Source organism: Loxodonta africana, chromosome 13, assembly GCF_030014295.1.
Source record: "Loxodonta africana isolate mLoxAfr1 chromosome 13, mLoxAfr1.hap2, whole genome shotgun sequence".
Classification (NCBI taxonomy): Eukaryota; Metazoa; Chordata; class Mammalia; order Proboscidea; family Elephantidae; genus Loxodonta; species Loxodonta africana.
In genome coordinates this window covers 57910603-57924160 of record NC_087354.1, presented here as the reverse complement: position 1 = coordinate 57924160, position 13558 = coordinate 57910603, and the positions used below count along the sequence as shown (strand labels likewise).

Below are 13558 nucleotides of genomic sequence, written 5' to 3'. Positions count from 1 at the left end.
CATGCCACAGTCGTCACCTAAGGTGAGTTCCAATTCCCCATCTCCAATTGTGTGCCAGAGATTTCTATCTGGATGTCTGTTTATCACCTCCAAAATTTAAATGTCCAAGGGACGAAGTCAAGGTTTTTCCCTAAAACCTTGCTTCCAGGTTTCCACTTCTGCGCTAGTAGCACTGCCATTTCCCTGCTCACCAACTTTGAAAACATATTCATTTATCTTCTACATTCTCTCACATTCACTCATCGTGTTCTGGTAATCTTTCCATTTAATTGTTTCCTTCCTCTCCATCCCCGGAGGTCCAGCCAGGATTTTGTCAAACTTGCCTCGTAATCAGTCTCTGGCTGCTTCCATTCAGTCTGTCCAGACCAGTACACTCCCAGTACTGCTTCCATCACACCCTGGCTCAGAAACCACCAGTGACACCCTATCTTCTATTACATCACGATGGACCCCTCTGGCTAACCTTCTCGGCCCTCTGCAACTGATCCCCATATTACCAATTCAATCAAAACTCCCCCTATTTGCCAGCATGCATTGTCTGCTCTCGCCAGCCCCATCTCCTCTCTCTTAAGAATGCCAGGTTCAGGCTCACCTTTGCAGGTAATTCTTTTACCCAGCCGGCATGCCTTCTTCTTGCTCCTTTGCCTACTGAAATTACATCTCTTCCCCAAGCCCAGACCCAAGCCACCTCTCACACTGACTTCTCTCAGCTCTTCGACTGTCCTCATTCTTAGATGCCTTCCTGTTCACCACCCAGCTTGGTAGGTTCACCGTTTCTTCCTGCTCTTCAGTCCCTGCGTTGTAGAGTTCACATCCTTTGTTTTCAAAATGGTGTAGGAACAAGCAAGCTCTGCCACATGAATGCATGGTGCTTTGGAAGAAAGGTGCTAGGGAAGCCTTAGGGCTTAATGGTAAAAAATGGCCGTAAGCATGCCGGGCTAAAGACAAACGGTGTCTTTCTGGGTGTTGGTCATTAACATTTGTAATGAATGCTGTCTTCACTTGGCTGTATGTCGGGATCATAAAGGGACCAGGTTTGAGGAATATTCTGTATCTGTCTTACCCTGATTCCCACCATGTCTAAGTGCCACAGGGGCATCTTTCCAGAGTACTTCTAAATGATTCTTCTAGGCCCATCTTTCCGTTTTCCTCTTGACAGCTCAACGTACTGACACGAGGTAGGTTCACGGGGAGCCCCTCACCTACATTTCAGAGTCCGAGCCAGTACCCCAGGACTGCATTCTCCCACGCTCGATTTGTTCCTTTGAAGGACAAGCTATCAGCAGGCAGAAATGGATCCTAGTAGAGAGCTGTATGTCTCGACCCCACATTGCATCTGCCCTATGGCCAAATCATCAGTTTTAGGTTTGTATCACTTGACCAGAACCTGGGTGGAGACTCCAGCACCTGGAAGGGGAGGGGATGCCAGTCTAAAGGGCAGGAACCACTTCCCAAAAGCTCAACTCTAAGAATCCAGACAGAAAACAAGCTCTAGCTGGTGGTACAGGCACCCTTTATAGCTTTCTCTCACAGCTGCAATTACACTGCATCAGGTTGTCTGCCTTTCACTCCGTTTCACTTTGATAAATAAAAATACAGCTCCTGTAAATGCCATCAGCAGTGCCCAACTCTTGCTGCGAAGTAGCAAGACCCTCAAAACCCTCTGCGTTTTAGCTTTTACGGAGGCTATTTTGAGTGACAACTGTCACAGGAAATATTCAATAGATGCTCGTATGTATCTGCCACACAAAACTATATGGACTCCCAGTTTTCACATGGTGTGAGATGAGGGCCTTGTTTATCTTAATGCAGTCTAAATCAATCACCCTCCCAGCCTTCCGCTCAGTAACGAGTCAGCAACCTGGCTGAAGAACCGCACACCCGCAGCTGAGAGAAGGACCCAAATGAACTTGTGTGACTCACAGACTTAAAATCGCAGCCAGAGAATCCCAGGAGTACACAATATAAATGCTTTATTGCTAGTACAGAGGTTTCTTTTTAAGTAAATTAAAGGGAATAAATCTTCATTTTCACATTCTATATTGCAGTTCAAAGGTAACTAGTTTGTTAGTGGGTAGGTTCACTTGGATGCAGGCCATGGGAGGAGAACGTGATGTTCACACGGAAGAACTCAGAAATGCACGTCGATCGAGGCATTGGCTCCTGGATGCGCTGTTGCGTGTAAATAACACCAAGTGCAGATTTCCTTACAGCATTGTGAATAGATAAGGGTTATAAATAGAAAACCGGTAATGGTTAGAAAGCAGAAAACTGTTAAATACAGAGGCCATACATATATATAGCCCATATTCCACATATTCTAGGTTATGTTCAGTACTTTTAAATAACTGATCTTCGTCTAGGTGAGAGAGTGAGCTGGATTCTGCAGCTGGAAAGAGGGAAGGGGGAAGGCAGCCACTGCCCACAGCAATTCACTGAGGAGCAGAGCAGGGGCCTGTGGCTGAGAGGAAGGGAGGAGCCTGCTTCCTGCCCGCCCCCGCCCCGAGGCTGATGCCCGAGTGCCAAGAGGCAAAGCCAGGCAAAGACCACGGTGGATGAGCCCTGGTTGGCACAGCAGCTCTGTGAAGCATGGCGTCATGGCACGGGGGAACCCTGCCAAAGGAAAAGGAAACCCCTAGGCTTGGCCCAATTTTCCAAGGTTATTGCCAATGGGTATAGGGCACATTAGGCCCAGGACAGGCCAAAGTCACACCCATGACACTAGGAGTAGCAGATGTCAGTGGAGGATGGGGTGCAGAGGAGACGGCAGGCCCCAAGAGCAGAGAGGACCCACTCAGTACGAACAATCGGCCATTACTGGAAACTGATTACGCCTTCAAAGCATTCTTCTTCCAAATTCTCAAGCCTACTCAGACTTTTTTTGGTTGGTTTTAATGACGAGCTTAAGATCACATCCATCTATGAAAAACAATCCACACTTCACCTTAACCCAGAAAAACCGAGAGAAGTAAACACACACACACACAGAAACCACCACCGATGCAGCAAGCTCAGAGGCTGTGAGTGAACCACACGTGACATCCTCCGGGTCTCCATCTTCCTGACCTTTCCCTCGAGTTACCTGTGGGTATAAGAACACCAGACAGGACCAGGGGTATGGCCGGATCTTATTCCTCAGTGCATCTGCTGCCGTGGACCAGCTCCTGGCATCCCCAGTCTGGTCTGGCTCTAACGAAAACCACTTCATGTTTTGCTTTGAAGAAATGGATGACACGAAATGGCAATTTGGCTGCAATACCTTGGAAAATTATTCCTGGCCCAAACATCTGCCCCAAATGAGCTCAGCTGAGATCTCCTTGGAGGAGTGGGAGGGGTGGATGAGTGCAGGGAGCCTGGGAGGGGGAAATGAAGACAAGGGAGAGGCCACCTTTCCTCAAGAGGAAAGATACTTGCAACTAAAAGCGTCAACTAACACAGCTCCTAATTCAGTCCCTGGTTCCGGAGACACTGGAGGTGCCCGACAGCCGCCTCTGCCCCACCTCTCCCCGAATTTGGTAACGTGAGGGTGATCCCTCAGCGCCATGAAGCCATGCCCAGCTGCTCTGTTAGTTACGCAGTGCCCTGCCTCGCTGCATGTTATCACTGAACCCTTTAATAAGGACTGTGTATCAGCTGTGTGTTCCTGAGAGCGGAGCCCCACAGGGACAGCAGAGAGAGGGGTGTGCAGGCTGGCTCTCCTCTTCTTTCCTGGCCTTCTTAGGAGTTCTTCTGGGGGATCTTTACGGTCACAGTCTTCACTTCTGAGTACTCTCGCAAACCGAATTCTCCCCTGAAAAACAGAAATAGGTGGTATCAGAAACCAGAGGACCAGGCAACCCACCTGAGCCATGGTCAGAGTCCTGGGAAGTCAAGTTTATCACCCGTGAAAAGATGTCTTGGGGTTTGTGTGGAAAAATTCCTAATGACTGACAGCCCAGCCTTCCTCTGTGGGGCAGAGAAAGCCCTCATCTCATGAGCAGTCACTGCTTCTTAAAGGCGAAGGATGAGCTGTCTGCACTACATTGTACAAAAAGGCCAGGGCTCCTCAGCACTCAGAGACAAGCCTGGGCGTTACCCTTGGCCAGGGGTTACACAGATGCCCCTGGCTTTGCTCCTGGGCTAAGTCCCCAGGGCTGCAGCAGTGACAGCCGACCTCGCACAGTCCATGCTTCCACCCACAGAGCGCTGGTTCTCCAGGGCTGCTCTCGTGCAGCCCCTCCCCGGGAACGGAGACCCTCTGGAGGGCTCTGCTTGCTAACCACTCTGCTGGACATCTGGTCTCCTGTGTCACAATAAGAACCACGAAGTTTCCCAGGCCAGGACCCTCGTGGTTTGGTATTCTAAGTTCCTTTTCATTCTCCCTTAAATTTCATAAACAGGAATGAACACCTAAAGCTTACCACAGATAATCATAAATCACCTGCAACACCTCAGAAACACAATCCTGAGTCAAGACCGTCCGTCCACAGCCCCCACGTCGTCAGGGCAAAGTGTTAAGAAATAGATATAACTGAATAAAAAGAACTGGGAAGTGTTAGTTAAGTACTCCCCCCAAGACCCTCCTCTGGCCACCTCCCCTCCTGGCTTGCGGAGCTCTCTGGGTCGTGATCCTGGATCAAGGGTTGCCACTCTCTCGGGAAACAACATTTATGGAGCTGTTACTACGGGCAGCAGCACTGCTAAATAGTAGTAGGTCCTCGCTTCTTGGGAGCCAGCAGGGCCTGATGAGTGGGGACCTGGGTCACCTGCCTGGGTGGTGACAGGAAGCTCAGCCCTTCCTGCCTCCCTCCGCTCCCTGGGTACCCTCCAGGGGTATTTCCACCATGGCAGGAGGAGACACAGGCGAGCGAAGCCTGGCTGCTGCAATGCTCCTTTCCCCCACGTCTCATCTCTACCCCACTCCCCTTCACCTCACTTTAACTGCCTTTTTTCTACTCATAAAATTAAGTATGTGCTCCTATTTTTTCTTTAAAGTCATTTAACTTTTTCTTATACTCTCTAAGGCCATCTTCCCCTGTGTAGCTTCTCCTAACTCCCTCAGGCTGAAGGCACCCTCCCCTTCCTCTGTTCACACAGCACCTGGACACACCTTCACCACTGCACCTCACAACGGACAGAACTGGCTGAGCAGCTGTGTCTCCCCACGGAAGTGATTCTTAATGATTTCACTTTTGCCCTTCACCAAACATCATACGTAGCCTACAGCGTCAGGCACATAGAAAGCACTCGTTGATTACTGCTGAGTGAATGAGTGAATGAAAAGTCTTCTTCCTATCCCTTCTTTCCCAGTTCTACTGTTGCCGTACCCCCTCCATCAGGAAACAATGACAAGACTTAGGGATGTATGTGAAAAGGACAGGATTAATAAACACTGTTTTTTAAAACAGCCGTGCACAGAAGGTAAAGAGTTCTTGTAACCTGGCTTTACCAGAGAGACCTGCTCTAAAGGCCTCATCCTAGCTCCTGCTGGGAATCCCCGTGGCCCTGCACAAGGCTGCGAGTGCTTTGCTGGCAGCTCCTCTGGGCACCGAGGGCACCTGAGTGGACAGAGCCTTGCTGGGACATCAGCGGACGGCCAGGGTCTGCATCAGTCCTTCTTACAGAGGTAAGAATAAACTTGGGACTGCACCGCTCATTACTTGTTCCCTCATGAGCTCTGTCCTGCTCTGAGTCTCTATTACCAGCTCAGCTTTGGCACTCTCTGAGTTTTTCCTGCCCTTGGGCAACTCCCATTGTGATTGCTCATCACGGACGTCATGTGACTCCTGCTTGAAGCGAGCTTACTCCCTTGGTATTTCCTGGCCTGTGCACACACTTGGGCAGACCCCAACCACACTTTCCTCCACTCAGATCTCCTAGGTTGTCAGAGAATGTAGGAGGGCTACGGGATCAGAAACCTGCCGTGTGGTTGTCTGGGAGTGTGACCGCTGCGTTCTGCCATCTCTGGGTGCGTGATAAAATGGAAAATCATGCTGGCCTGGCTGGCTCCTCTCTGCGGTCTCAGCAATGATCTGCTGCCCAGAGTCTGTGAATAGCCTGTTCCTCGGGGGACCAGAGAAGACCCAAATCTGCCATAAAACAAGTTCTGCCCCTGAGCCAGGGCATCAAGGAACGCCAGTGAGGGGTCTGGGAGCAGTGTGAGCAGGGCAGCATGTAGCGGGAGAAAGAACACTGCAGCCGGGGCTCAACAGACAGGACACCATACTGCTCTGCTGCCCACTGGCTCGGCAGCACTGGCCCTACTGTTCAGGGGCACCTCCACCCCCTGGTGTCCACATCATCTCTCAGGCAGCAGCTCTAGAAGCTCAGCATGCATAGGTATCGCCTGAGGAGCTTACTGGAACTCAAGGTCCCTGACCACTACAGATGGGATAAGAGTTAGCTCCCCATGGCTCTCAGCCAGCTGTTTCAGAAATCTCTTAGAATTAGCCAGGAACAAGTGTCCATCCCCACCCTTCTCTTGGCTTACAACAGCAGTTCTTAGAGTAAGGTCCCCAGATCACCTCTATCAGAATCACTCCAGAAGCTTGTTAACAACACAGGCCCATACCCAAACCAAACCCACTGCCACTGAGTTGTTCCGACTCACAGCAACCCTATAGGACAGAGTACAACTGCCCCATAGGGTTTCCAAGGCTGTACATCTTTATGGAAGCAGGCCGCCACATCTTTCTCTTGTGGAGCAGTCAACCTTTCTGGTTAGCAGCTGAGCGCGTAACTGCTACGCCACCAGGGCTCCTTAGGCCCTATCCCAGATGTACTACATGAGAATCTCCTAGAGTGGGACCCCAGCGAGGCATGTTTAACAAGCCCCCTCCCCAAGCTGCAGCTAATTTTCTGTGCACAGGCACACACCCACACATACCTGAGAACTCCTGATTTTAAGAACCCTGATAGCGCTCCCCATGTCCACAGCCTGTCTCCTCAGTTTTTAGAATGCTGAGACTCACAGCTCTCTTCCCCCCCGCCTCCCCCGGGGTTGGTGACATATTTTACAGCCCTTGCTCTGCCCCCTCGCCTCGGGGGAGCTTCAATGACAAAGTGAGAAAAGGACTTAGCAGTGAGACACATGGAGTTAGCTCAGCTGGCAGGACTGACGGAGGCTCTGCTCCATCCTGACCTGGAACCAGAGGCCGGCAGGCCACCAGAGGGCCTGCAGAGGGCAGCCCTCCTGCAGCTCTGTGCCGTGACCCTCAGGGGATCTGCCAGCCCTCCCTGGAGCCCGCTTCTCCCCTCTGGGCTCCTCTGAGAGCTGGACAGGGTGCAGGCCATTGGACAATTCCGTCATGAAGGAGGGTCAGCTGGAGCTTCTGGGACTGCGTGAAATGAGAAGGGAGAATGAGGGACCAGGACAGTGCGAGCTGCTTTATGGGGAGCACCTCCTTCCACCTCTACCTTGCTGAAGGAAGAGAAAACACGTTTTAGGGGCAAGCAGTGACAAAGAGCCATGTAATGTAGACAAGATGAAGAGTCCTGTCAGAGAACAACCATTTCCTGATTGTTTTTTAACTGCACTGGGAGGCCAGATGGCTACAGTGCCCAGGACATAAGAGGACGCTGCTCTCCAGTGGCCGCAGCTACGTGTGATCCTGATGCATCCTGGAGCTTCTTTCTTGGCAGGCGGATGTTTGAGTGGAATGGACTGGACCTGGACAATGTAAGAGCCTGAATCCTGACAGGAGACCTGCTCACAGTCAGGATTAGGCTCCATCAACCAATGATTACTTACCACAAGTTTATTTTACGCCCATGATTCACCTTATCAATGATCTGTAACAAAACAGTCCACGCGACCAGCGTTCTCAGCACTAGCAACTGCCCAAACGTTTCAGAGACCAAGGAAGCACAGACACAGGGCAGGAAATGGATTAACCAATTGAATGCATCCTGAAGAGTGGAAGCAGAAACATCAGGCCATACACAAGTTAAGAAGAGAAAGCTGGAGCACATGAAGACTTGGTGCAAGCTGAGGGGTACTAAGAACTGAGCAAACAGGATCCAGCCTGGCTGTGGGGTGTGGCTGTAAAGCAAGCCAGGGGCCTTGGGGGCCAGAAAAAAGGTGCTCAAGCAAGAAGAGCTTTTCCCTGGCATTTCCAGACAGAATACAAGCTGGAGACACTGGCCGGAATTAAGGGGAAAAACTGCTACACTCCGCAAGTAATAGGTTTATTAAGAGAGAGAGAAAGGTCAACCACGTAACACTCGCGTACTTGGTCAGCAACGACCAACAGCAGTTACCATTTTCTGAGGACTTGCCAGACAAGCGCTAGTTTTACATACTTACTTCTAACACTTAATCTCTATAGCTACCCTGTGAGGTAGGTACTATAATTACTCCCATCTTATAGATGAGGACACTGAGGCTTAGTGAGGCTGAGTAATTTTGTTCAATGACACACAGGTGGTGAACAGTACGGCCAGAATTAGCATCCAAGCAGTGTGATTTCAGAAACTGCTCTTGCCTCGAAGCTATGCCTACTTTACAGCTGAATGGTTAAGGGCTGGAAATCACCAGCTGAAGTGTCTGACGCGTGCAACCCCTCGGCTCTAGTCTTAGGGTTCAGTGCGCTTTCCTCCAAAACACACTACTTCTCCTGCAGTCTTGATTCATTCTCCCCCATCGGTCTGCTTTGACCACAGACCCTGAAAAAAACACTCCCTTTTCTTCATCCACCCAAATGTTCCTCTCCTTTAAAGGCCAATTCAGAAGCCCTTGTGGTGCAAACAGTTAAGCGCTTGGCTGTAACTGAAAGGTTGGTGGTTCAAACCCCTCCAGGGGGCTCCTGGGAAGAAAGACTTGGCAATCTGCCTCCATAAAGATTACAGCCTAGAAAACTCTCTGGGGCAGTTCTACTGTTGCATGGGGTCACTATGCATCGGAATCGACTCCACCGCACACAGCAACCGCATACAAGATCAGATCTAAAGGTTTCTCAGATTCACCGGCTCACAGCGACCTCTCCCATCCCGGGATGCCTGTCACTTTGCAGTCCCTTCTAGGGCTTCTTCTGACTCTTCTAATGCTGCAGATTTCATTTCCCCCCAAAAATGTTAAAATCTTCCACTAGCATGTTTTCCCCATGGACCAAACACAGTGATCTGCATACAGTATGTTATTATTTGAAGCCCCAGTGGCACAGTGGTTAAACGTTTGGCTGCTGACTAAAAGGCTGGCAGTTTGAATCTACCAGCCACTCCGCAGAAACTCTATGGGGCAGTTCTACTCTGTCCTATAGGGTCACTATGAGTCGGAATTGACTGCATGGCAGTGGGTTGTATGTTATTGTCAGTACGCTGATTATAAAATAGGTACCTGCCCCAAAAAGGATGACTTGGATATAATGGCAGAGGGGACAGACGCGGCAGACTGTCTCCTCTTGCGGGTCACAGGATTCAGAAACTATGGACTTGGCTCCTTTCAAAATAAGGGGAATTTTTTTGGATGATGGTAGTCAGCTCAGGAAGACCCTGGCTACCATTCATCCTCCGACCACTCAAAATACACCATTTGTTTATGAACCCTGCAAGTGAAGTCCCTCTAGACTCTAGTATTCCTTTGCCAGAGTCTCATTTTTCAGGCCCTTGTCATTGCAGGAGGGCTCTGCCCAGCTCTGGTCCTGTCCCTGAGGAGTCCATCCCTGTGCCTGGCCCCAGGCTCCCTCGGTGGGCATCAGGAGGGTTAAGAGCACAGGATCTGGTTGGCCACTGAGACCCAGAGTCACACGTCAGGTCTGCACTGACACTGCGTGACTTGGCCAGCTCCTGCCCACTCTCGCCCCTGGTTCATTTCGTGGGCTTCTGGGACATGAGACAGGGTTAGACAACAATCCCAATGCAGGATCACTGTCAACACCAAACGAGACAGGGTTAGAAGATTATTAATACAGAGGCAGACACAGTGTGCATTCCATTAATGACATCCATTACCGTTATTGCAAAATTCTTCTCATGGGCCTTTTTCCTATAGTCTCTGTCAAAACATCCTCTCTGGGCCAGAATTCTCAGTCTTAAACCTTTGGTACCCACCAGCTGGCCTATAAAGTCTTCTGAGATTTGATTTAAATCAACTTTTCCACTTGTATCTTTGGCAAGTCCCCTCCTGTCATCCTACATCCCACCCTACAGTCCCAAACTCACAGAACCTACAGGCCTGAGGAAGCATCATCGGTGAGTGAAGAGGATGGGCACAAAATGAATGACAACCAACACTCAGTCCCCAAAGCAACAGGCATTGTGCGGACCGTGGCAAAGTACAGAGTTCCCACGGTTCCAGCAATTTTGCTATACCCATTGCTGTGGAGTCGATTCCGACTCATAGCGACCCTATAGGACAGGGAAGAACTGCCCCACATGGCTTCTAAGGAGCAGCTGGTGGATTCCAACTGCCAAACTTTTGGTTAGCAGCTGTAGCTCTTAACCACTCCACCACCAGGGCCCCAATTTTGCTATAGAGTAATGAAAATCAACAAGAAACCTAGATTTTATACAAAGCCTCCTCATTTTTAAACATCAGCTGGAGATTATTAAATGTTGTGAAGTTTGTACCTGTCCCTTGGGTTGGCAATGGTGGCCTTCGTTTTAAGGTCACCCAACTCCATTCTGTTTCTGTTCCCTGACTCGTCTACATCTGCTGTGCCTTCATGCCTGCTTCTTAAATACTGAGATACTACCTCTTCTGTGACGTCTTCTCTGACCCTGTATGTCTGACTGCCTCTATGTATATAAGATGTTTAACGTATTTCCATAATAGTCCTTATTACACAGAATTACTGGTATATTAATTTTCTCCAGTCCCACTTAAGGTGAAGGATTGTGTCTTATCAGTCTTTGTTACATGCAATACAGTCTTGGCGTATGGTGCTGTGTGCTCAACAAAAGTTAATGAATTAACAACAGTGAGAGAACTAAACTGTTATATGAGGACCCTTTGTGCTGATAATCACAATGCTGACAACAATAACCACAATGCCCCGCGAAGTTTGGACACTTACATTTCCCTTCCATTTCCAGACATCTTGAATCCCCCAAAGGGGCTCTGCGCATTTAAGGCATTGTAACAATTGATCCTGAAAGAAAAGAAGACAGTACTGTAACTGTGAGTTCCACCTGCACAGAAATAACCCCACGAACATGGTCTTCTTTCTGAAGGTTTTATTTTTTAATTCCTTTTTACAGATGAAAATGTTCTAATATAAAATTCACTGACTTCCTGACCTAGCCAGGAAGGAGTGCATCCCTAGGGGTGAAGTCTGCTGCCTTTGGTCACCCCCATCTTCCCAGAGGATATTTATTTGTTGATTTTGCCCAGGCTCCAGGGAGTTATAAGGACCCCAACCACCAGAGGGAACAACAAGACTGACTCTGGTCTTACCACACAGTCCCAGCTTGCATTGCAGATGACACTGTGAGGGCCTTGTTGATGTCATTGGTGAAGACAGCTGCTACAAGTCCGAAGTCTGAGTTATTGGCTCTTTCAATAACTTCATCCATTGTCTTAAACCTCAGGATTTCCTGAACAGGGCCGAAGATCTGTAAGAAAACAGCATGAACGCCTCGTGACTCCTTTACCTGCTTTCCACGTTTCGGAGCAAGTTTACTCTGCCTTGATAGTTTTAGTGACACTTAAGTTGTGCAGTACAAAACTGTAAAATATCCCATCCTTTCCCAGATTGAGATTATACGAGTCTAACTCAAAGAGTCTGCTTAATGCCCCTGCCCTCCAGCATCACTTGATTCCCCTGCGTGCACCAGAGGTGTGTTCTCTAGGTACGGAAGAGGAGGTGGCATCCTCCAGGATCCCCTGGGTGCTGTTCCAGGACCGAGAACACTGACCTAGACAGCTGGACAACCGGCTCCCGGTCCCTCTCTTGCATAAGTGTGAGGGCTCTTTCTCCTTCCCGGTTAACAGACCAGTGGCCCATGTCTGGGGGAACTGAACTGCTGCCAGTGCATTCCTGAGGCGAATGACTTGGCTGTTAGGACTGTCAGCTAATAATAACTGCAGTCTAATGGTGTGTCACCTGGCCTTCATCTAGCTTGTTGGCTTTTTTGCTGAACTTTTTCTTGAGGCTGGGATTTCCACAGCCATGCCTGCTGCTATTGCAGAGTGCACGTGAAATACAAGGCTGAAACTGCAACACTGTCTACCCAGGAATGCTCGGAAACCACTCCAAGAAGGAGGTGGCTGTGTAAGAACACCACGTCTGATACCTCCTCTTTGGCGATCCGCATGTCGTCGGTGACGTCGGAGAACACGGTGGGCTCGATGAAAAAGCCCTTCCGGCCTAGCCCTTTGCCTCCACATTCCAACTTGGCACCCTCAGCTACACCACTCTGGATGAGCTCCAGGATCTTGTTGTACTGCTTCTTATCAATCTACAGAAGAAACACCTAGTGACTCCAGGTAAAACCTTCCATGAAGACAGAAATGAGCACATTCTCAAGAATCCCTCATTTATGATTTTTTCAAAGATTCATTTTATCTGGCTAAATCATATGAAGTGGTTGTTAACATTCTGACCCACAAAAAATGTCAAGTGTGTATGGTTCAACCTAATACAGGAGCTCTGGTGGCACAGCGCTTAAAGCGCTCCACTGCTAACCTAAAGGCTGCTGTTTGAACCCACCCACCAGTCACTCCTCAGGAGAAAGATGTGACAGTTTGCCTCAGTAAAGATGACAGCCTCGGAAACCTCACGGGGCAGCCCTATCCTGCCCTATAGGGTTGCTATGAGTCAGAATCAACTCTTTAGCAGTAAGTTTGGTTTCATCCGAACACATGCAGGATTCCAAGAATGTATTGCTCTGATGACACTGTGGACCCATGAGTACCAATGAAAAGAGTCTGAACTCCTAAGTGATGGAAACTCACTAACTGTCATTCACTGGTTATATGGGGGAAACTGACCTCTGTAATCAAGTGAATAATTTAACAAGTTGTATCGGTCATTAAAAAGATAAAAACAATAAACGAATGAACATATGCTCTCTTTAGATGGTTTAACACACCAAACCCTACTGGAGTATGCTTTTAAAGGAATTTTTATTACAGTTTTAGAGTAAAGGATTAAGTGTAAAGAGTGAAGGGGCTGGCTTCCTAGTCCACAAAATATGTCAGTCTTACACTCCCCCTAAAACTGGCAGAGTTGTTATTCAATTATATGAACAATATAAAAACCTACATGGATCTGAGTCTGAATTGCTTGGCTAGGACACCAGTCTTGTCTCACTGGGTCACACTACGGTGACGCTGTTCCTTACCAGAAACACCCACACTCTAGCGACTTGGGTGGGTGCTGGTGTGGAGAGTCTTTTGAACATTCTTAGACTCTATCTACAGTTCAGAAGCAGAATTCCATTTGGAAATGTGGCCTGATTGCTATGCAGAACTGCAGAGTGGATGCTCAGAAAGGACTTCTGTGCCCCTCCTCACCTCACCAGTGTATGAAGCACTGAGAGTGGAGATAACCATAAGGCAGAGCGACCCTCACTGAGCCACTCATTTCCCACAGATTCATAAGCTACAAGTGATCTCCCTAGATGAGGTCAGGTGGGTGGG

The 13558-nt window shown here is 49.0% G+C and overlaps 1 protein-coding gene across 1 annotated transcript in view; it reads right to left on the bottom strand.

The window, feature by feature from the left end:
- Positions 1–1956: 1956 nt before the first annotated feature.
- The window catches only part of ALDH1A2 (aldehyde dehydrogenase 1 family member A2), a 94292-nt gene continuing 82690 nt past the window's right edge, over positions 1957–13558 (bottom strand). Inside the window, exons 10-13 of the mRNA XM_064267491.1 lie at positions 12211–12375; positions 11372–11529; positions 10992–11066; positions 1957–3790 (exon numbers count right to left, since the gene is read on the bottom strand). Coding sequence (XP_064123561.1) covers positions 3718–3790; positions 10992–11066; positions 11372–11529; positions 12211–12375 — 471 coding nt within the window. The 3' untranslated portion in view covers positions 1957–3717. The remainder of the gene's footprint in view (positions 3791–10991; positions 11067–11371; positions 11530–12210; positions 12376–13558) is intronic.